General features: G+C 50.3%; 8 protein-coding genes across 8 annotated transcripts in view; 4 read left to right on the plus strand and 4 right to left on the minus strand.

Moving 5' to 3' along the window:
* Positions 1-1,314, minus strand: part of POSPLADRAFT_1129169 (hypothetical protein) — a gene marked incomplete at both ends in the record, with an annotated part of 2,457 nt that extends 1,143 nt beyond the window's left edge. The window contains 7 exons of the mRNA XM_024483815.1: positions 314-473; positions 521-560; positions 618-692; positions 749-771; positions 828-940; positions 1,001-1,163; positions 1,197-1,314. Coding sequence (XP_024344797.1) covers positions 314-473; positions 521-560; positions 618-692; positions 749-771; positions 828-940; positions 1,001-1,163; positions 1,197-1,314 — 692 coding nt within the window. The remainder of the gene's footprint in view (positions 1-313; positions 474-520; positions 561-617; positions 693-748; positions 772-827; positions 941-1,000; positions 1,164-1,196) is intronic.
* Positions 1,315-3,405: 2,091 nt separating this feature from the next.
* POSPLADRAFT_1043168 (hypothetical protein) lies at positions 3,406-5,356 on the minus strand (the record flags this gene model as incomplete). The annotated part of the gene is made up of 12 exons (XM_024478241.1): positions 3,406-3,508; positions 3,561-3,825; positions 3,886-3,957; positions 4,025-4,193; positions 4,241-4,345; positions 4,398-4,423; positions 4,476-4,554; positions 4,605-4,827; positions 4,881-4,939; positions 4,988-5,090; positions 5,153-5,202; positions 5,252-5,356. The coding sequence occupies 12 exons, from the start codon at positions 5,354-5,356 to the stop codon at positions 3,406-3,408; spliced, it is 1,359 nt and encodes a 452-aa protein (XP_024344798.1).
* A 1,335-nt stretch (positions 5,357-6,691) lies between these two features.
* Positions 6,692-7,935, plus strand: POSPLADRAFT_1030855 (hypothetical protein; the record flags this gene model as incomplete). Its single annotated transcript, XM_024476751.1, has 4 exons — positions 6,692-7,003; positions 7,129-7,369; positions 7,424-7,626; positions 7,678-7,935. 4 exons carry the CDS (start codon positions 6,692-6,694, stop codon positions 7,933-7,935), a joined length of 1,014 nt encoding a protein of 337 aa, XP_024344799.1.
* Positions 7,936-8,858: 923 nt separating this feature from the next.
* Positions 8,859-12,388, plus strand: POSPLADRAFT_1072660 (hypothetical protein; the record flags this gene model as incomplete). The annotated part of the gene is made up of 11 exons (XM_024482537.1): positions 8,859-8,963; positions 9,019-9,115; positions 9,162-9,468; positions 9,515-9,806; positions 9,856-10,362; positions 10,415-10,560; positions 10,610-11,015; positions 11,074-11,193; positions 11,246-11,731; positions 11,784-11,933; positions 11,994-12,388. The coding sequence occupies 11 exons, from the start codon at positions 8,859-8,861 to the stop codon at positions 12,264-12,266; spliced, it is 2,889 nt and encodes a 962-aa protein (XP_024344800.1). The 3' UTR covers positions 12,267-12,388.
* A 1,743-nt stretch (positions 12,389-14,131) lies between these two features.
* On the plus strand, positions 14,132-15,211 carry POSPLADRAFT_1100493 (hypothetical protein; the record flags this gene model as incomplete). Its single annotated transcript, XM_024483200.1, has 4 exons — positions 14,132-14,437; positions 14,598-14,808; positions 14,859-15,061; positions 15,125-15,211. Coding segments are annotated over 4 exons (807 nt in total), but the record flags the coding sequence as incomplete, so codon positions are not given.
* A 734-nt stretch (positions 15,212-15,945) lies between these two features.
* POSPLADRAFT_1128862 (hypothetical protein) lies at positions 15,946-19,811 on the plus strand (the record flags this gene model as incomplete). The annotated part of the gene is made up of 24 exons (XM_024483784.1): positions 15,946-16,179; positions 16,237-16,456; positions 16,510-16,582; positions 16,630-16,824; positions 16,874-16,944; positions 16,994-17,032; positions 17,092-17,180; positions 17,239-17,394; positions 17,455-17,532; positions 17,581-17,622; positions 17,674-17,910; positions 17,974-18,032; positions 18,086-18,198; positions 18,320-18,461; positions 18,569-18,661; positions 18,720-18,820; positions 18,876-18,988; positions 19,046-19,065; positions 19,128-19,178; positions 19,226-19,244; positions 19,293-19,339; positions 19,384-19,421; positions 19,473-19,621; positions 19,695-19,811. The coding sequence occupies 24 exons, from the start codon at positions 15,946-15,948 to the stop codon at positions 19,809-19,811; spliced, it is 2,496 nt and encodes an 831-aa protein (XP_024344802.1).
* A 463-nt stretch (positions 19,812-20,274) lies between these two features.
* Positions 20,275-22,439, minus strand: POSPLADRAFT_1127450 (hypothetical protein; the record flags this gene model as incomplete). The annotated part of the gene is made up of 14 exons (XM_024483629.1): positions 20,275-20,719; positions 20,786-20,810; positions 20,867-20,924; positions 20,976-21,003; positions 21,061-21,120; positions 21,191-21,291; positions 21,380-21,425; positions 21,475-21,490; positions 21,626-21,650; positions 21,707-21,790; positions 21,984-22,001; positions 22,059-22,167; positions 22,234-22,326; positions 22,378-22,439. The coding sequence occupies 14 exons, from the start codon at positions 22,437-22,439 to the stop codon at positions 20,275-20,277; spliced, it is 1,170 nt and encodes a 389-aa protein (XP_024344803.1).
* Positions 22,440-24,897: 2,458 nt separating this feature from the next.
* Positions 24,898-25,450, minus strand: part of POSPLADRAFT_1130040 (hypothetical protein) — a gene marked incomplete at both ends in the record, with an annotated part of 2,035 nt that continues 1,482 nt past the window's right edge. The window contains 3 exons of the mRNA XM_024483911.1: positions 24,898-25,076; positions 25,136-25,187; positions 25,241-25,247. Coding sequence (XP_024344804.1) covers positions 24,898-25,076; positions 25,136-25,187; positions 25,241-25,247 — 238 coding nt within the window. The remainder of the gene's footprint in view (positions 25,077-25,135; positions 25,188-25,240; positions 25,248-25,450) is intronic.

Below are 25,450 nucleotides of genomic sequence, written 5' to 3' on the forward strand. Positions count from 1 at the left end.
TCCCAGGAGACGGCCGGGATGGAAGATGTTCAGCGAGTACATTGCGATCGTGATCATACCCGCGTCGAAGATGTCTGGAGTGTTCGTGATTTAGTTGTCGATATACAAAATGGTCAGATAGCGGGAAACGTACTGAACAGGGCTTGAGTATGAATGACGACGCCGTGCCAGCCGTCAGCGAGCTCCTGTGATGAGGCTTAGTGATGAGATAATGTGTGTCAATGGAAGGTCTACGTACAATGGTCCTGTAGATCGAGCTTTGACATGACTGATATTAGAGGCCATGGAGCGACGAAATGGACATCGAACTCACCGAATGTAGATGCAGACACCGCTGATGATGAGGGCCAGGATCATGCGCTTTGTCGACTTGTCCAATGTGTATCCTGTCCTGGTGACCTCCCGCAGTGGCCTGTCGTGGAGGTAGCGCCAGAGGAACTCGATCGCCAAGGTCATATACACAGTTATTGAGACTACCGTGGGTTAGAATTGGTAAACGTCTGCGAGTAGGCTGGCTTACAGAGTTGGAGGACAATCCCAGTCAACATGATGTTCGAACCCTACATAGCCGACAAGAATGAGTCAATGCACAGACATCACTGTTGATAACGACACACCAGATCAACCTGACTTTGCTTCGTCCCTGTAGCCATTGCACCGCCGAGCGCTTGCACAACGAGACAGACGAAATCCTGAACAGAATATGGTCAGATTATCGGACGAGTGCATAGGGCATTGATAGTCTCACCGATGTCGTGAATATGATCGTGTCTATTGGAGAAAGCATCAGACATCTCGGTCCCAAGTGCAGGACGGTGGGTGCTTACACCACTTGGCGTTTATGCGACTGTAGCCTTCCCCCAGACGACGAATGATCTGGCCCAAGATGATGAAATTGCATGCGACAAAGGGTGTAGGCGCAATTATTGTGGCCACAATCCTATCATCCCATAGCCGTTAGCCATCACGCTGGCCCAAATTCCGAAGACAAGATACTGACTGGATGAGGTACGGGTTGCTGGCTGCAGGGTTATGCGAGGACAAGAGACGTCCGATCCAGCCCGTGACCTCTAGAGCACCAGTGATGCATGCTGTCGCGAGCATCCACCAGAGGCGACTATGAAGTGCCTGCACAAAATGTGCGACTGTGATGGCACTATCAGCTATTGTAATGGAGCAAGAGAGCCCGTACTCACGTGTGGATACAGAAAACAGAATCACGTAAAGATAACAGATCCACGCAGTGGGGACATATCCATACTGAGAAGGAGCCGCAGGCTCTATGACTAGCACAGAAACGTCTGAGTAGTGCATCATGTACTTAGACAGAAAGAACCCACATTGAGTAATCCAAGACATTGACCCGGCGCAGATGTAATTAAAGGCGTAAAGATGAAGTTAAACAAAAGTAAGAAGAGAAAGTGAAGGTGGAATGCCATGTTCGTCGTCTGAGTGCTTATAAGAGGGGTCGGCAAGCGCTAAGAGCACCGCAAAGTACGGTATTGCTTCACGCAGAAGACATGTTCTGACAGATACTGCGATCAAGGCATGCCTTCGCTAAGGTTTGCTCCAGAAGAGATACGACGTAGTACGACAAATTCCCCATTCAAGTATTTGACTGAAAAGATCGAGAGCAGCCTTGCTCTTCGAAGCTATTCATATTTTTATTCACTCAAAAATGCATTCCATTGGGGAGAGTGCTTACATTTAGGGCGTTGGCCCTTGAAAGCCGCAGGAACGATGACTGCGATGAGGATGTGTATCATTGTCAGCTGTGGCGTCAATTGCGCAGGACAGCCCATGCATGACAGATGGTGCATTGCTGACGTCGAGGATGCGGCTGCGGCTCATGGGATGCATGTACGTTCGACTGTGTGCAGCGACTCGGACGGAGCGCAGGCTGTCACCGTGATGGGCGTTCGATCGGAATCGGCCAACTTGACAGCCACCGCATTAAATAGCTACAGCGACAGTAATGCTGCATACCTATTACCATGTCACTTTCAGAGGCCTGTTACGATATACTCTAATGGCGATCACAGTCATCTTGAGCTGTGAACGGTTGTGTCAGTCTGCAATGTCTGATCACGGGTGCAGATTTACTATGCTTGAAGCTTTCATTATATGATGATTGAGTTTGATGACCAGGCAAGGATCAGTGAAACCATCATACTTGTAGTACTCAGGGCCGGTGGACAGCCTAGCTAAGTTAACTCCCCTCCGACTCGAGTGATTGCTATCTCCCATGCGGGTACGGGGTGGCCTAAGTACTCATGTTCTTATGGTGTTTTGCATCATTGCGCTCGGCTTTTCACGTAGAACTAGGGCAGATTGACATCCGCGCTGGCGATTATTTAGCCGTATTAGGCACCAGGGGCAGCGCGGATGTGAGAGGTATTGGCGACGAAATATTAGCAAACAGAATAGATGCTGGCACTAGCAGGTATTATTATACGGAAATGCATGTCTACTCTAGTCTCTGTTAGCAGAGGCTCGGGCTCGGATCTAAGTGAGCATCACCCTCTGTGTTGAAGTCGGAAAGCTCACGGTGATCGAGTTCGTCCTGCAGGCCTCCCCGAGCCTCCTTCCATATCATTGAAGCCCGTTACGAATACCTAATCACGTTCACACTGTATGTCGGGCCTGGTGGCGCTGAGACAGAATTCTTGAATGTGTCTTCTGGGTGAGTGTTCTACGAGTATATCCCAAATCGTGTCAACACAGCGACAACCGCCCGTCGTCATTAAGTATTTCGTTGCGACTGGACTGTGTGTCGGTAAGCAGCTGCCACTCCACGCTCGAACTCGACGCGCTTACTAGTTATCGCCGTCTAGGTATGGTCGTTCATCGCATTTTGTGAGCCAACAAGAAAAGCTCTGAGTCCTTCACACGAGCTTTCAGAAGAGAGAGACAGGTCAAATCTATTGGCGCTGCGATAACATCATTTGTATCAACCTGCGGAGTAAACGCAAGCGCTCACAGCGCACTCAGGGGCGTTGCTATGCTTGTCCCAATGAGTACGAATTTGGACACTGGGACCGCTCGCATGGAGATTGCGGAGCGCGGAAAGCTGTGAAATCAAGACGCCCTCAAGCATAGAGGTTGTCAATCTGAACAGCTTTCAATTAGTATGCGACTTGTCTGGACCGTCATCAGATCTTCTCAATGCGTATAAGTGGAATGTGAAGTGTTCCTTATAACACTACACATATATTCTACCTGCAGTGTATGTGCATGATACTTACAGTTCTCTGCTCGAAGTGCGTAAGTTCTGACCCCTCGTCCCGCCCTCGATGTGCAGATATTCTTCCGTTGAGTAATCTCACTTGCAGCGGTTCAAGTTCATGATTTGAGGTATCTGCATAGAAGCGACATGCTGCCCGGAGCCCACAAGTACGGGCCGTCCTACTGATCAATGTCCATAGCAGCATGCGCAAAACTATCTTCTTCTGGTCCACTCCAGTGTCGTAGGTCGAAGATATCTCCATCGCCTTCTTGTCGGCGGATTCTAAGGTGGCGTAGCGTAAGGAGAAGACAAGAAGCAAGAATGCAGGACGCACTCGTCGAATAGTGCGATGGTCTCTTGGTCATCATCCGCATCCTCATTAGCATCCGGTAAGATTCCCAATGCCCGCATCAGCAGCCTGCTAGACCGGCTGCTCGCGGGCGCTACAGGGCGGACCTCTTTCGGCGTCAGGGACATGTCTTCCGCGCTTGGAGAGATGGCAGTGGGGCTGTGCAGAACGACGTCACGCTCAATGCCCGACGTGACGACATACTGGAGATGCGGATGCATCAGGGCAGTGTTGACAATGGATTCATGACCTACATGCAAACATGCGGTCAGAAAGTTCAAGCATCAGAAATCAAGTGCATGATACGAACCGGTCAGCCTGTACATTGGGGTGTCTAGATTGACCGGAACATGCCGTGGCTCATCTGGGGAGGAAGCAAAACCTGCAAGATCGATCGCTTGTAAGCTCTCTAATCCTGATTAAGTCACATATCCACGAACGAGACCCACCAACGATATTATCATTTCCCAGTCCTGACCAAGTGTCTGAGGAAATCTCTTGTCTCCGTTCTACTAAATCGGAAATCTCTGGGATCTCCCACATGTAGGCCGAGAAATCATCTGAGCCAGCGCAGTAGTATCGGTCGTCGTGCAGTCCCCCACTGCCAAAAGATCCATGCTATTGTGACGTGAGATGAGAATAGAAATAGGCTCAAGTCTGTTTACCTTGATTGTGCATGAATTACTGTACGTGCCTTCGACCCTCCTCGCTTTACTACACATAGCGACAGGGATCGGATCAGAGAGAGAGTAAATCGTTGGGAGGTGATGCTATCTATTGAATCAACAGGGATCGCGCCATCGGGAGAAGCTACCAGCTTACTAGCATCGTGGCCGTCAGCTTGGTTCCTGAATAATGTGACCTTCGAAACGCGTCCTGTTCCCAACTGGAAATACGTACCTGTGTTGTCGAACGTGACGCTGCTGACTTCAGGATTGCTGAGATGGGAAACGGACGTTTTGGATAGCGTAGTCACGTACTGCTCGCCAATCAGTTATATCGTGACTTCCAGCCAAATGGCAAACATACCGCCTGAACAGTACCATTCTGCCGTCTCTGGGATGACGGCCCGAATGCCATCCGCATGTCCCGAAGACAAAGCCTCCCTTGATAATCGCTCGTCACGAAGAAGTGGGGCATAGTAGGGTGGATCTGGACTCCGGTGAACTCGGCGTCTTGTTGTACAGTTCTCTGTGCTCTGGTATATCGGCTGTCTGCTCGTGTATCATGCAGAATGATGCGCCCATCTTCACTGTTCAAAAATGGGATGAGGACCACTGATTTTACAGCGCTCACACGACCTGCCTGGCACTTAGAAAAATCTCATCTTGTGTTGGATGACACGATATCGCGCGAATACTATCCTGTAATGTTGGGTCAGCTACATTCTAGCGGGTGCGCTCCGTGCATACGCCGTGCTCATAGTATGTCAACGTTGGCTTTTCTGGCAGAGAAGTCCCTGAAGCCAAGAGACGACTCATATCGTACATCAAAATTGTGTTGTCCGTATCTCCTCTGAGAAGCACAACAGATGATAAATGCAGGGAACGCAAAAATGGTTCGGCGCCCATACTCACGAGTAGAGGTATTGGCTACTTGCTGAGAATGCGAGAGCGAACACGTTGGCCTGTGAATTTGTTACAACGGAAGCATAATAACGGTCTTTGACGACTTACCTTATGACCGCAAAATCTACGTGATGGTTGCTGGACATTGTCTTGACAGAAGTCCCATAAGAGGACGTATGGATCTGCCAAAAAGCTCCTGATGAGCGTATGCATCTTGAGCTCCTAGTGTGCATACCATCTCCTGCACTGGCAAGCCATCTTCCTCCACCTGGAGAGAACGCGAGAGCATTTACGCAAGACGTATGTCCGCGTAACCTCCTGTAAGACCAAGCCTCATTAGTTATTATACACCGACTGGAACGGGCAGTCTATAACTTTGAGTACGGGAAGCCCGCGTGGATCTTGAGTTGCAGCAGCCTTTCTCTACTCCGTCTCAGAGACACTGGTCGAGGATGACTTGCGGTCTGCAGATCAAGCATGTTCTTCTTTCGCCAATTACTGCGCGAATACGTTATGTCCGTGATGCATGCATTATTTGCCGAGATTGCAATGCTGAAGTCTGAGCAAAATGAGACAGAAGAACGAATCGGAAATAGCAGAAGTCAAGGACACTTCTCGAGTGGCACCAGTGGATCAGAACTTAGCAGCAGCTCACCCGAGTTTGCATTCAATGTACCGCCTGGCGCCCATTCTGAACGCACGTGAGCGCAGGGTACTCCCTGCCCAAATAGGCAGGATATGCCAGACATAGACGCCAGACACAGACACCAGACATCAGACACGGACACACGCCCTGCCAGACAACGATGCACACCCGAGACTGCTTGTGAATGACAGATACTAGCAATGTGCTTGCGATATATATCATGACTGCAGTGTGACTATAAAGAGGTCAGATATTAATAGTTCAGAACTTATCTGTTAGTACAGCCTTACCACTCTCGATGAAACTTGCACACGCTCTTTTGGCCACAATATTAGATTCCTAAGTACTGTATCCCTCGAGGAAGGAGATAGTCGAGATATCCGTTCGCGGATCGTTCAATCTCCGTGTATTCGTCCCCTGTTTCTCGGGCTGCTCCCATAGTTACAAATTGACGGAGCTTCTGTGCAGATAAGTCTAGGCGCAAAGATAGAGCATCTGTCAAATGTGGGACGCCGTTACGGCATTCAGAGCTAACTTAGCTTACTCGGCGAGGCTTTGAGACAAATGTATTGTACGGAATATTTGCTGCTGAGGCGGAAGCCATGAATACTTAGTCGTCATTACATGGCTTCTACCGCTGTTATCAGACTGGTCTATTCGGCAACGTCATGCTCGGGATGATCTGTTGAACGATTTTCATCCCATCAAAGTCGGGTGCCCCTGGCGCCGCTAATTGAGTGCCAATCACCATATATGTCTAGTATGTTTGAGCTAGTCCGACTACAATTGACATGATGTCTGCGAAGTCCTCGCTTGCTCCCTGTCCCCTATCCTTGAAAGCTTGATGGTCGGTGAAGCGGGTACGACAAATGTCCCGCTAGGACCCACCTGCTTTCTCCAGCATGCCTAGCGACATAACGATCGCCGAGGGGCAGCTCATCGCGCTCTTTATGCAGAGCATTGCGTACGGTGTGCACCTTGTCACCTTCGTGATATGTGTGTCAACGCTCCTCGACCGGCCAAATGGACGGTTGCATTTGATGAGCAGTGCATATGGCCCGTGGCTCCTCATTGCGATCGCGCTGTTCGTGGTCGGGACAATCGATGTGTCCTTCACTTTCTACCACAGCTTGGTGGCGTTCATTTTTTACACGGGCCAAGGAGGTGCGGCACGTGTGTTTGATGACATCTCTAACTGGGTGAATGTCATGAAGGTGATTATTTAGGCTTGACGATCAAAGTGCACATCCTCACTGGGCACACAGAGTGTCTGCTACTTTCTGGGTGGCTTGATATCGGATGCTGCATTGGTACGGATATCTTCGCATGACACGAACAGACCCAATATGTTGACGCGCTCTTGCTCAAGATGTACCGCTGTTGGGCCGTCTGGAACCGTGGGTGGCCAGTTCTTGTGCTGCCCATCTTCATGTGGATGGCGACGCTGGCGGATGTGGGAGTATACCTATTCCTTATTTGCACGCTGCATGAGTCTACGACCATACCTACCGCCGGGAAACTGCGCGTGACTCTGCTATGTTACCTTTCCATCACGATGACATTTAATCTTATAACAACAGGTGCGTCTGAAGCATATGCTTCTCGCACATCAATAATGACGCATGATATTGCAGGCTTGATTGTATGGCGCATCTGGCGAGTGAAAAAGCGCTCTTCGCAGTTTTTCCAGCGGTCATGGAGAGGCAGCGGACGGCTGGACCTCTCTGCAATCAACACGATATTCGTAGAATCTGCGTTGCTGTATACCACGTCTGTTGTGATCACACTCATCACATCCGTGCTGGGTAACAATCTCAGCTACGGATTCTCGGACATCGTACGTTTCGCTCCTTCCTTCCGATGTGATATTTTCACCAAGCTCCTGTAGAGCCTAGAGATGTCGGGAATATGCTTTGATATGATCATCATCCGTATCAGCAAAGGCCTTGCCGCAGAGCAGACGCAAGCATTCGCAGAGACGTCCCCCTCACCGCCGACTGAAGTAGAGCTTACTAGATCATCTACCAAGAGCGATCAGCTTGTTTCAGGCTATACAGGGATTATGGATAGCCATGCGCGCAATGGCGCAGGCGCGAGTGACACAGAGGCGGGACGGTCTTGGATCAGTGCGGAGAGTAGGCGGTAGGATATGTCGGTGAGGTAGCGTATCCTCATTGGCTTTACTGTACATTATAATAATCCAAATTGACCACGACGCTCTCTCGCTAGAATTACGCTGTAGATCTCTGACATATACGCTTCATGCACGTGTACGCATTGAATACTGTATGCAGTTGACACCTCAGAGCCATACACAAAGCGATTTGTCGTTCGGTGGCTCCCTATGATCTTCGACGGAAGAGGCCATGCCTTTCCCTGAATGGCAGCTCACCTACCCGATATAGCTAGGATGGGCTCCGGCGGCTTGTACTTACTTCAGGTTGCGGTCGGACTTGACAGTCATTCCTCCATGATGTCATTCCTGCTCAGTTTTGACCATGTCTTGTGTGCCTTGACTGGGATGTCCACGCATATAAGTATTCTTGTAAACAACACGTGCGTGCGTTCAGTACTCCTTACCCCAAGTGCAGCATGAAATAAATATTTGAACGGGATATTTGTGCAAACGAAGATATCACAAACGATAAGTACGTGTTCGTTCACGCTAGTCGTAGTACTCAATAACATTGGCCCGGGATAGACTACTCTTATTAACTGCAGTGACAGTCACCGACGAATAGATACTAGTACCGTAAGCTTTCTCAACGCACCCACTACTATCCCATTGTTCTACGAGATGAATCTTATCTCTATTCCTTATGAGCTATATAGCAAGAGCACTGCTTGAGACTTCAATATACATCGTCGACCAGGCTGGTTAGCGCTTCAGCGCCCAACATGACGAGTTTCATGAAGCAGTTTCCTTTCTGAGCCGTCGAGAGCGCCGACGCGTCGCTGCCGAGTCGCAGCAGTCCATTCTCAACTTCCCCCTCCCTCTTCGTCCGCAAGGCCTCTGTAATTGCTGTCTTATAGCAAGTAGCAAGAACACTTAAACAGTGGACAGACACCATGGCGGCAACAGGTCCCATTACTCCGCCAGTTGAGGAGGGCAAGTTGCTCAGCGAGTCGCTGAGTACCGTCAAGATACAGGTCCAGCAGATGAAGAGGCATCTGGTTAGTCGCTGCACTGGATTTGTTCAGTGCGAAATGCATCTAAGCCTACTCCCAGGAGCTGGATCAGCTCATGGACGCACTGAAGAGTGCTAGTCTCATGCTGGCTGAACTGCGCACCTCATCGCTCTCACCGAAGCAATACTATGAACTATGTGCGTCTGTCGAGCTCTCACTATCAATCTCACTGACGACTTGCAGATATGGCTGTTTTCGATGCTCTTCGTCACTTATCGAATTATCTATACGAAGCTCATACCCAGGGCCGACATCACCTGGCAGACCTCTACGAGCTTGTACAATATGCTGGGAACATCGTGCCCCGCCTCTATCTCATGATCACCGTTGGTTCCGTCTACATGTCTATTGCAGACGCACCAGTGAAGGAGATCATGAAAGACATGATGGAGATGTCGCGCGGTGTCTTGCACCCTATCCGAGGATTATTCCTTCGGCACTATCTCAGCGGGCAGACAAGGGATCACCTACCAGTTGGCATTGACCCAGGGTACGTCGTGAGAGTTCTACAATGCGCATCTGCTCAATGGTTTCAGACCCTGCGGCAATCTGCAAGATTCCATCTCATTCGTGCTGACGAATTTCATTGAGATGAACAAGCTATGGGTTCGACTACAACATCAGGGGCACTCGCGTGACCGTGAAAAGCGCGAGTTGGAGCGCAAAGAGCTGCGCATACTTGTTGGCACGAACCTCGTCCGTTTGAGCCAGCTCGATGGCGTAGACCTCAACATGTATCAACAAATTATCCTGCCCAGCATCTTGCAGCAAGTCGTGAGCTGCAAGGATGTCATTGCCCAGGAATACCTTATGGAAGTTGTCATCCAGGTATGCGATCGCGCAGACATCATGAATACACACGCTGACATTCGTCTAGGTGTTCACAGACGAGTTCCACCTGCACACGCTTGGGCCATTTCTCTCTGCAACAGCTCAGTTGCATCCGAAGGTCAACATCAAACAAATCGTTATTGCGCTTATTGACCGTCTTGCCGCGTATGCTGCTCGCGAGGCCGAGAACGAGGACCCTGAGGAGACGAAACGGCAGGAAGAGGCTGCAGCACGCCGGCTGGCCGAGAAGGTCAAAATCCAGAAAGCGAAGTTACGGCAAAATGGGCACGTCAATGGGTCCTCGACGCCGGCTACTGAGTCCGTGGCTACAGACAGCCTAGAATGGGGGTCCGCGCCGCAGAGCCCGACGGTTGTCAACGTGACTGACAAGGAGTCCGAGGCTGCATCAGTGGATGGCACGGAAGACGGAGAAGGCGAGAAGGTATCGAAGGGAAAGGAGAAAGAACAACAGGCCCTGCGCAAGTTCCGGGGTGTCCCCGAGGATGTGAAGTTGTTCGAGGTTTTCTGGCAGCAGGTTGTGGAACTCATCAAAGTGAGCTGTGTGATGCGTGTGTGGTGGGCGTGGGCTGAAAGCTGGCTGCCAGGCGCGTCCGGACCTGTCTATACAGGACATCACAGCGCTTCTCGTTTCATTGACCAATCTCTCGTTGAGTTGCTATCCGGATAGGCTGGAGTATGTCGACCAAGTACTTTCCTTTGCGCATGACAAGATCAAGGAGTTCCGGGACAGGTGTGCTGCATATGCTGTCCCGCTCTGTGTACCTCCTGACGCCCTGTAGTCCTGATCTGCACTCACCACCGGCAACTGCGAACCTTGCGGCGTTGCTGGTTGCACCGATCAACTCATACCAATCTGTCCTGACGCTCCTCGCTTTGCAACAGTACGCGCCGCTACTGGCCTTGCAGCCATTCTCCACACGACGCTCGCTCGCGCACGCGTTAATTTCTTCTGTGCTCAAGAACGAGACCGTTATCGAAGCCTCAGAGGACGTGAACGGTATTCTCGAACTGTGCCATGTGCTCATCCGCGACCAGACGGACTCTGGAAATGCGCCTGCAGTCCCGAAGGAGTCAAGGAGGGGTGTGTACCATCCCACAGAGCGGGAGGAAATGGCAGAGGAGCAGGGATGGATTGCGAGAATGGTACATCTGTTCAGGGCCGAGTCCCTAGATGTGCAGTTCGAGGTTTGTTGAATGCAGTTTTCCCTCACCATTATCCATATTGATCCTGAATTTCTCATAGCTGCTGCAAACTGCGCGTCGGCATTTTGAGACGGGCGGCGATCGAATGCGCTATACATACCCTGCGCTCATCACTGCCACGATCAAACTCTGTCGGAGATACAAGAACAGGGAACATCTGGTATGTTCCAGTCTGGCCTGCTTCCACTTGGTAATGGCTCATGCGTGTACAGGAGGACGACTGGCAGAGCAAAGTCTCAAACATCCTCAAATTTATTCGGCAGCTCATCTCCATCCTCGGCACCCAAGTCGAAGCACCTTCAATCGCGCTGCGCCTCTATCTTCTTGCTGCGCAAGTCGCAGACGAATGCGGCTTCGAGGATGTCACTTACGACCTCTACGTTGGGGCATTCACAATGTATGAGGACAACATCTCGGAAAGCCGCGCTCAGCTTCAAGCAATCACCCTTATCATTGGCACGTTGCAGGGCGCGCGAGTGTTCACAGTGGAAAATTACGACACATTGGTCACGAAGGCGGCTTTGCATGGCGCAAGACTACTCAAGAAGCCGCATCAAGCAACTGCGGTGAACCTCGCAAGTCACTTGTGGTGGCAGGAGGCACCGGAGGAAGAGGCGCCGGTAGCCTCTCCTGATGCCGAGAAGTCAGTAACGTTGAACGAGAAGGCTGACGGTACAGCGGAGAGCTCCGTCAAGGCGGTATGCTTGGTGTCTACCGAGGTCTGTTCAAGAACTGACTCATACACGCCAGTTCCCTCACCAAGACAGCAAACGGGTGCTGGAGTGCCTTCAAAAAGCGTTGCGCATCGCTGGCTCGGCGATTGAAGAGATCGTCACGATACAGCTGTACTGCGATACGCTCGACCAATACCTGTATTACCTTGATCGTGGAGCCTCCGCTGTAAGTGTCCATGTTTGGTGTTTACAGCCCGTGCTCATCGACTGCAATTTATATGTGCAGGTGACGCCCAAGTTCGTCAACAGCCTTGTCGACCTTATCACTTCCTCTATCGACAACATTGCTTCGCCTGAGGTGCACCCATCACAGCGCGCGCCCCCGGGGTTGCTCGAGGGCGTGCAAACTCCGGATATGATCACGCGCCACTTCCGCAATACGCTTATGTATATTCAAACGAAGAAGAATGCTGCTTCCGAGAACCTGGCCGTGACCGCACGCTGGGACGATGTAGACATCGTTGGCGCGATGCTGAAGATGGGCATCGGTGCGCGGTAAACAAAGTTTCAGTGATCATGGAACGGATTTGGTGCGGAGCATGGAACCTGCGTTTGAGGGGCGGATGTGTACATATCATATTTCTTTTGCATATAATGTTTGTATGTGCTACTGGTTTTCGTATTGCTTCCGAGATGTTGTCTGCAGAACCGGGTCTGCGGGGACGTGACGCGCGTTCGGCTCGCTGCTCGGGGCCTAGTCCACCGTTGGCTAGAGCATACTTGGCCGAAGCACACACCGACACAATTCGCCCTAGGCATGAATAGTATTTATTGAAGCCCATCTACCAATACTTCAACTCACCAATCACCCTTGCAGACTGCCGTCAACGAGGCGATAATCTTTTGCCTCTCTTCTCTCACCTTCGTGGGAAATGACTCCGGTAAGTATTTTGCTATTCAGGAAGAATATGGACTCACGACTCCTGGTGATATACCAGACTATCAGTAAGCATGGGCCAGATCTACCTCCCAACTACTACACTGTTGTCATCTAGGCCGATATTCGATACACAGAGTATGCGCCATATCCTATGCCCCGCATAGTAATCATGTGTTGTAGATTGTTCAAAGGCTGGTGCTTACTTACCATCCGCTGCTGTATGCATCCAGTCTTGATTTCATAGATCGCCAATGGAACATGATAGCCTACCTTTAATTCCACTAGCTACACCTCGTTGAGGCTTACTAGCGCGAATTATTTCTTCCCTTACATACAATCAGCCTTTGTTATTCAATGTCTTGTCTCGTATAGAGCAAAAGGAGATGACGATATGTTGAATAACCAAAGAGGCAATATACTGCCGCCACTGATCGAGTGGCTGTCAGCCGATTGATCTTGCATTCGGCAATTCCCAGCTTGAGTTCACGAATAATCTACATAGTGTTTACCAGTTCATGCTCACCCTGTCTGACTGCAACAGTCTAAGTATTCCGTCTCATCTGGAATAACAATACAGATATACCAGCACTTCAGAATTGCAGCGTAGGAGATGACCTGTCATTTCACCGTTACCTAGGTATCCGTGCCAGTCGCCGATCCCTCTGAGAATCTCCAAGCACGCATTCGAACCCAAATTGCAGGCGGTCATTTTGCCCTTACTGGCTTCCACGTGAGTATTCGCTCTTCTAGCAGCTTCATCTGAGGCAGCCAAATCTCCTTTTGCGCAACGCAGAATCTTCACTCCGGCAGTATTTTTGCCTCAAGTCTTCGGGACAGCTTTGCTCTGTCTGCTTATAGAATACCGGGTTTGAGCGCAAAAAAGTCTGGTTCCTCACCCGATTCTCCTTATACTGGGCAACGATGCGTGTACATGCATCTTCACATGCTACGGGTGTCCTCACGGCGCATGCAGCGCGCATGGCTGCCTCTCCATTAGCGAATCGCATCTCTCAAATCTCACGCCATTTGGACGACTCAAAACCGCACGTTCCAGCATTTCGATCAAATCGAGACCTCATGGTTTCTAAGGTCCAGTTTCTTTTGATTTTATCAGTAGCGCCAAGTTCCGCGTGTGGCTGAGGCGGAAGTTACTCACTGCCCACTAGATCCATTTCTGCATGAGACCGAGCGGACGGGTGTCATGTGTTGTATTGAATTTTGTACAGGAACTACTTAACCTCTTTTGATCCTCGTCGACTCCAGGATAGGTCGTTCTAGGAGCAAAAACAGAGTGAACCTTCTTATTGCTATTGAGCTTCTCGGCATTATTGGCAAAAAAAAAGCATGTGTCTTCCCTCCGTAGATTCGCGCCCCATGCATGGCGCAATGACTACACTTGTCATCAATTCTACGATCTGCGCTCCGTACTCCTATAAATGCCCATCTGGGCGGGTCGTAGCAGGTGCTCTGCAGTCGGGACGCCCTCTTCAGTCATGGCCAACTTTCCAATCCAGGAGGCACAGCTCATCTCCCTCTTCATGCAGAGCACCGTCTACGGCGTCCATGTCGTGACGTTTCTTATGTGCATGTGGGCGCTCCTCCGCCCATCGAACAGCGGCAGGCCTGTGAACTGGCCCTGGCTGTCCGTCGCGGTGATCTTGTTTGCGATTGGGACAGCTGATGTGTCGTTCAACCTCTATCATAATCTGATCGCGTTCATCTATTATACTGGCCTCGGCGGCGCACAGGCGCAGTTCGAAGACCTGTCCAGCTGGGTGAACGTGATGCGGGTTTGTAGATCCATCTTATTATGTTTGCCAGTACTGACCGGTGTCGATGATTACATAGACTGTGTGGATTCTTCTTCAAGCGACGGTCTCCGACGCTGCATTGGTTCGCACAATATATTGTTCTGTAGGCATGGATTCCTTGATCGAATTTTTCTCACAGGTCTACCGCTGCTGGATCATCTACGACCGTCGGTGGTATGTGGCCCTCCTCCCAGCGCTGTTGTGGCTTGCCTCCACAGTATGTGCTGGCGCGGAGGCATACTATACTGCCACTCTCGAAGATATGTCCACCATCCCCGACACGAACATGCTGGAGCCATTGATCGCTGCGTATTGTACACTCACGCTCGCCACCAATCTGCTTTGCACTGGTACGTCGTCATTGACCTTTGCTAGAATCTCCACTCACGATGCGTATAAGGTCTCATCGCGTACCGCATCTGGCGCGTCGACAGGCAGTCCTCGCGGTTTTTCAGCCAGACGTCTCGTGGGAGCGTACGGGTCAGCCTGAGAGATGTCAACCGGATCATGATTGAGTCCGCGCTGTTGTACACCTCCGCCATCGCGGTCACCTTCATCGTGGAGCTCGCGGGAAGTAACGCCGAGTACAACGTCTCCGATGTCGTACGTCCCCCCTACTGCTGACTCTGAATACCTGATATTCTTACGTCGCGTGCTCACATGCAGGGCCTGGAGCTTGCCGGGATCGCATTCGACCTGATCATCATTCGTATTGGACGAGGCATCGCAGCGGGGCAGGTGCGCACGCCGACACCGAGCGAGACAGCTGCAGCCTCACCGATCACACTTCGCGCGATCCGCTCTCGCGGGGTGGATCCTCGGCTTGGCGGCTCAGGCCAGGGCTCGGTGACGGACATTGGCAAGGATGGCTCGCAATGCGACCTAGAGGGCGGGAGCTGCGGCAAGGACTCCCTCCCCGATTTCATGGGGGGCCTGCACGCGCTGGAAGGTGGCGATGACGACAAGATTCTGGCGTGTTGAGGGTGATGTTTGCATTGCTACGAAGATGCACTAGCCAATTTTCACGGCTATGGCGTCTGTCATCTTGGGCTGTATATTGAGCTGGAGCGTTGATTTTGAGCTTGGTCACAATCTTGACGTCCCCATGCGTTTTTGGCGGTTAGTGATCCGTCGTATACCTGCTTCGAAGGCGTCACTTGCTCTTTTGAATACGCTATATACGTAGATTTGTTGAAAGATACCCTGGCACCTGCTCTTTTGAATACGTTGTATACGTAGACTCGTTGAATGATACCCTGGTACCTTACCGTCGACGGCAGCTACCACTAGTGTATTCATACCTCTTGCAGCCTGAGGGCATCCATCTTCTACCATACTTATCAAGTATTCTACTCCCGTGTCTGTTATGAGGAGGGAGCTCTTTCAATTTCGGCGATTCAACCCGTGGCGGATCAACGGTTCACGTGCCCCTCGCGACTCGCGACGCGCAGTTCTTGGTTCGCTGCGATTCGCTCCGTACGACCATCATGTCAGCACACACACGTCCCTTCTCCGCGCGACCAGTTTCCTCGCGTCCCGCAACCAGCATGTCGCGGGCTTGGAATGCACAGTCGCGACCCACTACGGCACGTCCTCAGACAGCCGCGTCCATTAGGCATGAGTCCAGCTACATTATCGCCGTGCTTGAAGGCAGAGGTGTTGCTCGTGAAGTTGGGATCGCTGCTTTGGAGAAAGATACAGGCAGGGTGTCTCTTATACAAGTGCTAAGACATTCATAGAGTTCAGAACTCATAATCTGATGGAGTGCTCGATGAAAGCTCGCAGACAGTCCGACTTATGTCAAAACAATACATCAACTTCATCTGCACTCACCATCTCTCATTCTCGTCCCAGATACATTTCTGTCGGTTGCGGATGTCTCCCTAGCCTCAGGAGGCAAGAAGCCTCCAACGACCTCAATCCTCGTTCAATGCATGATGGAAGAGTTTGACATACCAATTGAACCAGTACTCAGAAAATATTGGAACGAGACTGCAGGTGGGCCGCTATTTCCAGATTGTATATAGTTCTCTGAAGCCCGACTTGCTCAGGGCTTGACTTCGTCAACCAACTGATCGTAGACGATGAGGAAGGCGCCGCCACACTCGTCGCCGCATCGAGCAAGTGTGTATATGCGCTCCTAATCTCATGCTATGGCCTAATTCTCCTAGATACTACGCACTCTCAGCAGCCAGCGCCCTCTTTAAGCACGCTGAAGCGAAGCTCAACCTGCGCTTTGCCGCTGGCTCTCTGCTTATTCGCTACGTGCAGGTAAATGGGACAATGATGATAGATCCAGAGACTGCCCGTAATTTGGAGCTTGTCGGCAACATGTCCAATAAGAAATCATCACATTCACTTTTTGGGTAAAGTGAAACAAATCTCGTCTCGATATAATGACTGACCATCGCTAAGCCTGCTGAACTATACCTATACTGCCATGGGTGCTAGGCTCTTACGCGTCAATATTCTTGCTCCTCTCACTGGTATACTGCTTGAAATACTCATGAACCGTATCTGATGGCGATTGCTCAGTGCACTCATCCATCGAAGCTCGATTGGACGTCGTTGAGGGTATTCTGCTCCCATTAATTCACATCTGGACCATCCTTCTCATGCATACACTCACCTAGAACTCATACAAAGCGAAGATCGCTTCAATGAAGTGAAGAACGCTCTGAAAACATTCAATAAGATGGACTTTGACAAGCTCATTTGTTCTGTGAGTGTTTGAGCCACTCATTAACGCGGAGGCACCGCATAGACGAGACATTGCGCAGCTTGCCGCCTCAGAAGCCAGAGAGACAACGAATGCGAAACCTGCTGCTGCTCGCGTAGCTCAGATGCTCAACTTGCGCAACATCGTGAAGGGCTTACCCCTCTTGGCAAACACTTTACAAGGCAGCCGCTCAGAGTTACTCAATATTGTGGCAGATGTAAGCATATTGGCTCGTTGTTCCTGCCAGCGTTGTTTGAGCATCGTCTGTTTCGCTCAGATGATCAGTGATGAACGCCTAGAGAAGATCGAACGACTCGTGCGGCAGAGTCTCAATGAGGAAGCTGTGCCCGCGAAGGTACCCGTGAAGTTCTCCTTTTCACGAGTCCATCTTACCTATAAGTAGGGTGGGATCGGTGCTGTCAACGCTCGCGTGTACGCCGTCAAGGTAGAGTATTGTGCTCTCACTCTACTTCTCTTGCTACATACATCATTTCAGGCAAATTATAACCGCTTATTGGATGTCGCACGTGAGACATACAAGGAGAATGTGGGCGACATATTCTCCCTTAACCGCGAGCTTTCGGAGCAGCACAATCTGCCAATCACCCTTGTATATCAGGAGACCGGCTTCGTGTTTGCTTTGAAGAAGACTGACCTTGAAGGAGAGCTCCCAAAAGGATTCATCAACGTCACAATGCAGAAAGGCCGATGGTTGTTTTCCAGTGTTGAATTGGTGCGTTGCATGTATCCAGCTCGCAGCGCACGTTCGATGCCGACTCTGATAATGGGAATGCAGAAAAAACGGAACGCTCGAATGAAGGACGCGCTCGATGAGACGTTGATCCTCAGTGATAGGTATGTACCATCTAGCAGAATAATAACTGATGAAAGCTGATATCTGGTGTTAGAATCATACAGGAGTTGACGGTTGAACTCGTGGTAGATATTGGGGCGCTGTACAAAGCGTCAGAGGCTGTGGCAATACTCGACATGTTGTGGTCCTTTGCGCATGCCTCCATTCGTATGTCTTAAACTCGTGCTTGTGCTGTATGTGACCTGATACTCAGCATTGTAGTTCGAAACTACGGTGAGGCCTGGCCGCATTTACGGCATGGCGTCGTTATGCTGATGGTCGTGCGTAGTGCGGCCTGAATTTACAGGGACGCTAGCCATCAAGGCAGGTCGACATCCGATACTGGAAAGCGTTCAGTCCGCAGGGACACTGGTACCCAACGACGTGTTCTGTTGCGAAGCATCCTCCTTCCAGATTGTACAGGGACCAAAGTACGTGCAGATGTCCGTTACTCCTGCTCACGATCCTCATCAGTTCCTACTTAGCATGTCGGGTATGTCGGTTATGTACTGATATCGAACATGTGTTGATAAGAAAGCTCAGGAAAGAGTACGTATCTTCGACAAATCGGTTTGCTAACAGTCGTGGCCATGTGTGGCTGCTTCGTCCCTGCCGAATATGGAAGCTTCAGGTACAGTTGATCCTCAGATCCATTCACTCCTGCAGCACTTAGTAGCAGCCATTGCCAGGTTACATGACGCCTTACTCACTCGGCTATCCAATGACGACGATATTGAGAAGAGCCTTAGTACATTTGCCAATGAGATGGCTGCATCGGCAATGATCCTAGGTCATTCCTGAGGGTCTATCTATGCGCAACAGGCTCCTGATGTGCTCCTCCGTAGGAATCGCAACTCCGAACTCACTCATTCTGATTGACGAGCTTGGTCGTGGTACCTCCCCTAGAGATGGTGTCGGCATCTCACACGCCATAGCAGAAGAACTCATCAGGTTGAAGGTATGCACATAACCCGTCCGATAATACCTTTTAACGGAGAATCGCCTGTCATGACAGTCATATGTATTTTTCGCAACGTAATTTCAAATCTGCAACAATTCGCACATTGTATCAGGATTGTAATGAAGTATTCCATCAGACACTTCAATGAATTGACCACGACGCTGTCCCGTCAACCTTCCGTCGTGAAGTAAGCCATATTGGCTCTACTGCGTTCGTACTGACCAACTTTTGCAGTCTACACCTTGCGGTGCAGGTATAGCACACATCATCCCTCAATATCATTCTTGCTCAATCCTTTCAGAAAACGCGCCGCACCACTTCCAACATTGGGATGTCCTTCCAGTACAGGTGAGTAACTTCATAATGCGACATCTATGCCTGATTGTCTCTAGGATCGTCGACGGAGCCCCAGACGACTCTGGTCACTATGGTAAGCATACTCCATTGATTATTCAGAGTCTCGTTTACGTTGTCGTCGCAGGCTTAGAATTAGCCCGCCTCGCTGATCTGCCCGAGGACGTCATTGTCGAGGCTCAACGAGTAGCAGACAAGCTCAGCGAGTTGGAGGAACGCGAACATCGCGAAAGTCACACGAATAAGATTGCAGTTCGCCGCAAGGCACTTCTCAGGGTAACACTTCCCACTGGTTCTGATATATCCGAAAAGACCGTTACTCATTCTTCTGCGTCGCGACACGCCGCAGCTCCGCACTCAGTTGACACAGGCGCTTGATCACTCGACGCTCCCGGATGAAGAACTCGCAGCATATCTCGCGCGCTTCCAGAAAGATATCACGCAGGTTCTTCATGATACTTTGTAAATTTCCCTAGATATGGCGAGCGGCGTTTTGTGAGGCTCAGAGATCATGCAAGTACGTGATGTATGTTTGCACTTGCGTGGCTTTATAATTGGGTACGGAACATCCTACGTTGGGCGGCTCACGCACAGAGCACATGTCAAAGTGTTGATCTTGTCTACACTCGCTGCTGTATGAGATAGTGCTTGTCTTGTATGGACGAGGTGGAGGAGATCCCTGCATCCTGATTCCTGACATACAGAATGTTATAATTAATTTACAACAAATTCATAGTGATACAATCTGGGCCTTCGTCGGAATTTCGGCGACTGTCTGCCTTTTTACTCGATACAATGTCACCATAAAACAATGAAAAGACAAGACGAACAGTATATCATCGGCCACGTGTCACATGTCAAACCTCATACATTAGATCGTTAGAGCTAGTGCTGTTTTCCCAGTGGTCAGCCTGAATTACCACTATTTGTCATTTCCTGAGTCGAATCCCGACAAAGTGCTCAGCACGCACCTTATCTTTGCTTTCACGCAAAGTTTTCTCATGACGGGGCATACTACGCGCTGTGTCATGAATTGTGTCGTACACATGTGCTTGAGGTGGTGCCAGCAGTGGCCCGGGATATGAAGCGCGTTGCTTGGAAGGGGATTCCAGAACTTCTTCCTTTATTCCTCCCTTAGAGACAGCAGGAGGGACATACCCCCTTGCGGCGGGTTTGTCAATTTCAACGTCGGTATAGGGACGAGGTCCATCTGAGTCACTATCGGTGTTGTTTCGGATATTGAGCACTTGCGGCAATTCGGGTGGCTTTGATTCATCAGTGACCTCAGAAGTCACAGTAGGCTGCAAGGTATTCAGAACGTAGTCTCGTCTCATGCGAGCTCCGGAATCGCGGAGTGAATTCCGTGCATTCAACCTGTACACGGAATCATCAACAAAGAACACATCCTGTCAGGGCTCAGTATATTGCAGCAGGACTCACATAGCAAGGAATGAGTTAACATAAACTAAAGAGCATATATTCAGTGAGAAGAAATTACCACGCAGGCTTTTTAGAACATACTTTTCGTCAGCAGAAATTCGATAGCGGCAACAATGAAAGTGTGTGGACTAGTCTTCAACTGGACGCAATGTTTGTGAATCGAACCCAAGACGATCTAAACTTTACCCACCGCGATGATTGCTGCGAGAGAGCAAATACTAGCTTATAGACTGAGCGCGAGCTCCGCGGAGACAGAGCGGGCTATTCAAATTCACCTCGTGATGATTCCAGTATTGACGGTATATAGCATGAGTGTGTTCAACAAGCTGTCCGTCCTGATAAAGTAACCTTTATCAGTGGATATTGTTGCCTATGACGAAGAGCATAGAACGTCTCAAAACTTACCGTCGGTACCCGGTGCGGTTGGTGTATAAAAGATAGCAAAGAGACGCCGCGATGATCGTGTCGGTCCCAGTATATACTGACAATGGGTAGTATGACATCCACTAGGATACACAAGCCGCCATCGATTATTCACGAAAGGTATAGGTTATCTCGTATAACGAAGGTCGGAAAGAAGATTGGGACTCTCACCTGATGGCCCAGTAAATCAACGGGGGTCGCGTTTGCGGGCGTGGTTCTACGCCAGGTCGGATATTGATGTACATCGAAAATAATATCCAACTTACATCTCATAGGAAATCACTGTGAGGAGCAAGCGATTTGTATTATGCTTCGTGAAAGACTTTGTCACCATCTTACCTAGACTAGCGGCTGTTTGGTAAAATCGGTGACGGTGAGCACTTTCGGAATCAGAGTTGACAACAACACGTGGCTCACCATATCCAGCGCATACAAATATGGACTGAGATTTTGTGCCGTCAGAAATCATGTCTCGTCAAAGGCCTAAAAAGAACTCACAGCAATACCAGGTAGGAAGTAGCGTAGGCCGGAATCGCGATTGGCTGAAGCATCCACTAGTGTCTTGAATTGAGACGATGTCGGCTGGACGCACAGATGGAGAAATAGACGTACATATCCAAATGCGGTGGACATACAGTCTATGGTACAAGGAACTGCATCAGAGCTTCGTTACTTGCACACCAACCACAGGGCATACGTTTGCACAGAGGATATGCAGATCGTCTGCCGTCACTACCATTAAATTGGGAAAATGCTCGAGGTGCTTGCCACTTACGCTCGAAATGTCTTGAGCCTGCCAGTGCTGGTGTTAGGAATGCAGGCATGAGCATGCCGAAGCACATCAACAGACCTTGAAGCTCCAGTTGATCACTAACAATGCCACAGGGTTGAAATAGTTCGTGATGAAATACTGATATATCAGGTGGAAGGAGAATGCCACACATAGCGCGTCGATGGTCCTGTGTAGGCGCCACGAAATGTTCCGGAATTATAGCAGGGTGGAACGAGCGGCGTGCTCGACGTACCATAATGCGCATACAGAGAACTTTGTCCACAAGGGGTCTTTCGTGTACGTCTTGAAGTATATGTATACCTGCAGGTTAGTGATGCCGAATAGTCTGTGCGACATGAGGAGATCTCAGTATTGTGGCTGTTGTTAGAGGACGTACATCGACGACATCAGCACCCCCAGGAGCATCGCACCAAACGAGCTGTCGAAAGCAGACGACATCTTGGTATGATTTTCGGCAGCCAATGTTGAACCAGGGCGTCGTAATCCGCACCGTCGGCAGCAGGAGGGCTGCGTGAGGTTCCAAGCAGCCGTCAGACTGGATGGTGTCAGTGCTCTTAAGCACTCGTGAGAAGCCCGGAACAATCCCATCCTGACCTTCAGAAGTGGCCTGAGATGGCTGCGGGCGGCAACTCAACTTGCATTCTGGGCTATGCGTACAGGATTTGGGGAGTCCTGCACGCGATAGGGCCAGATTGCGTCCAGGAAACGGAAGCACCGAACCTCATGACGCTCCCAGCGCTCAGAATATCATCCATCTGTCAAGGAAAGATGAATGTCACGACGAACATAGATTCGATGGTCTATATCATTCCATAGCGATATACGGAAGGAGCTGTATCCGGGAGACGTGCATGAGCGGCCTCGACCACGAGGCATCATCATATGGAAGCATCTTTTCGAAATCCACCGACGAACACAACGCAAGGTCGAGTCAAAGGACCGGTGAAACCCGGATGTCAACATGACACTACACGCAGTAGTGCAGAGATACACAGTGACATTGTTGAAAACACCAGCGTACGCACGTCTAGTGGAAGTTGCCAATAGAAACGTTGTTCTGCGGTCTGACCTACGTTCCTGTAGAGATAAATTCGCGTATGCGCGGCTCTTCAAGTACGAGGCTGAGCAGGACCATAAACAAACAAGACCAGCGCTCATTTTCGGACGACACTGCTGAAAGGTTGCAATTCGTGCCTAGATGGCATGCGGGGTATGTATAGGTGTCGACGCAGGGCTTCTCTGCTGCCTCGAGGATGTCCAGCACACGCCTACGCCGCGTTCTGGGCCTGCAGGCACGGGTGATGGTCCACGTCGGGGAGCTTGTCTGAGTTGCCGGGGGGGGGGGCAGTGACAGGGGAGACGGGTAGTCATCAGCAGCAGGCCTGGCGGGGATGCCCTGTATAGACAAAGACTGTAGCGCCCCATGCCGGTGTATTCCTTCTTACCACGGGAATTTAGATAGTAATGATACCTCTGTCCGCATCCTACAGACCATGTCGCAAGTACCTATCATCATGAGCCTGTACAAGCACACAATATGCGCACGTACAATAGATGGACCCTTGTCGGCGATGACGCCTGCGACCTAATCGGCTAACACATCAGGGGACCTACAAATGCTGAATGAACAAAACGGTGATGTCCCAGCATCAGTATCGTGTGTTATACGGCCGACATATATCTACGTTCCAGTGCCACAGATGGGTTGTACAACTTCAAGCTGTACTTTCAGCGCTTTACGGGGACACGCGCGTCACATGATCGCTCATGCATCCGACCGTCACGGAAGCCAGTCAGACACAAGTGCTTCGCAATGTCGACATCTGGGGTTCCATTCCAACTTCAGCACTTGGGTTGTGCCACCTGATAGCTGCCTTGGACAAATGAATTCAGAAATCTGAGAGTGCTGATATAGCCTGCCTTTTTGCTCTTAGCTTCTGCTGCAATCATCACGCTTCGACGTTCACTTGTTATTGCATAATGTTCAGGTTCCGAGCCGTAGAGAACGTCCCGTGTTGGAAATCACTCCTATACATCGGACACTACTAGTTCAGCATCACGTACTATCACTAGTTGCCAATGTGACGTTCCACGAACACCCTTGCGGACAAATGCGTTTCTCTCCACGCCGGGGGATCAAAAGAACACCTCGGATAAGGCTTTTCATTTAATCACTTCCGGAATGATCCTGCTGTTCGCCTTCCCCGCCTCGTCATGACATTCTAAATCGCGTCATGATTAGGCGGAGCTCGTGAACCGCGCCCACATAGACACACTAACGCGGAGGCATGGCTGATGCATGGGGGCTCACAATTTGGTACAAAACATACGAGCAGGTGGTCTATTCCCTAAGTCTGTGTTCCTGAGGCTCATTGTATTGAGTGAAGTATTGAGATAGTCATAATAGCTATATTATGCATCGAATGAGCATCCGTGTGATGATGTCGTCCGATGTATGTGCGTTGTGCTGCTCGCTATCCGAATCCTCAATATGCGCTCCTTGCTTTTGGTGCACGTCCCCGCCGCTTTTCCGATCAAATAAGAGGAGCTCATCAGAGGTTGCTAGAGAGTGTGCCCACCCTTTCAGCACAGGAAACAGAACCGATTATATGCAGGTAGTTGGACTGAAAATGCGGCGGAATTTGCTCAAAATACTCACCGCAGTGGTACGTATGATGATCTTAAGTGCTGTCGTACTTGCCAACAAATGCTGAGATACATTGTACAGATCGTGAGACACATGTACATATCCCAGTACAACGGCAAGTTACGTATACCAAGTGTCCGCCGGATGCACGCAGTGCACATGGCATGAGGTCCATACAAGACAATGTCCACTAGCATGAAATTTCATATCAAACTGTCATCCCGACCGAGACGATTGGAGGGTTCGACTCTACACCGATAGAGTCGATACCATGTCAGACTTGCTAAACTCCGGGACCGAATTGAGCGCGTAGCCTTTCTCCCCATGGTTGACCTCCTTCCACACCTTCCCGCATCCCAGGAGACGGCCGGGATGGAAGATGTTCAGCGAGTACATTGCGATCGTGATCATACCCGCGTCGAAGATGTCTGGAGTGTTCGTGATTTAGTTGTCGATATACAAAATGGTCAGATAGCGGGAAACGTACTGAACAGGGCTTGAGTATGAATGACGACGCCGTGCCAGCCGTCAGCGAGCTCCTGTGATGAGGCTTAGTGATGAGATAATGTGTGTCAATGGAAGGTCTACGTACAATGGTCCTGTAGATCGAGCTTTTACATGACTGATATTAGAGGCCATGGAGCGACGAAATGGACATCGAACTCACCGAATGTAGATGCAGACACCGCTGATGATGAGGGCCAGGATCATGCGCTTCGTCGACTTGTCCAATGTGTATCCTGTCCTGGTGACCTCCCGCAGTGGCCTGTCGTGGAGGTAGCGCCAGAGGAACTCGGTCGCC

The sequence above is a fragment of the Postia placenta genome (genome assembly GCF_002117355.1).
Source record: "Postia placenta MAD-698-R-SB12 unplaced genomic scaffold POSPLAscaffold_1, whole genome shotgun sequence".
Taxonomy (NCBI): domain Eukaryota; kingdom Fungi; phylum Basidiomycota; class Agaricomycetes; order Polyporales; family Adustoporiaceae; genus Rhodonia; species Rhodonia placenta.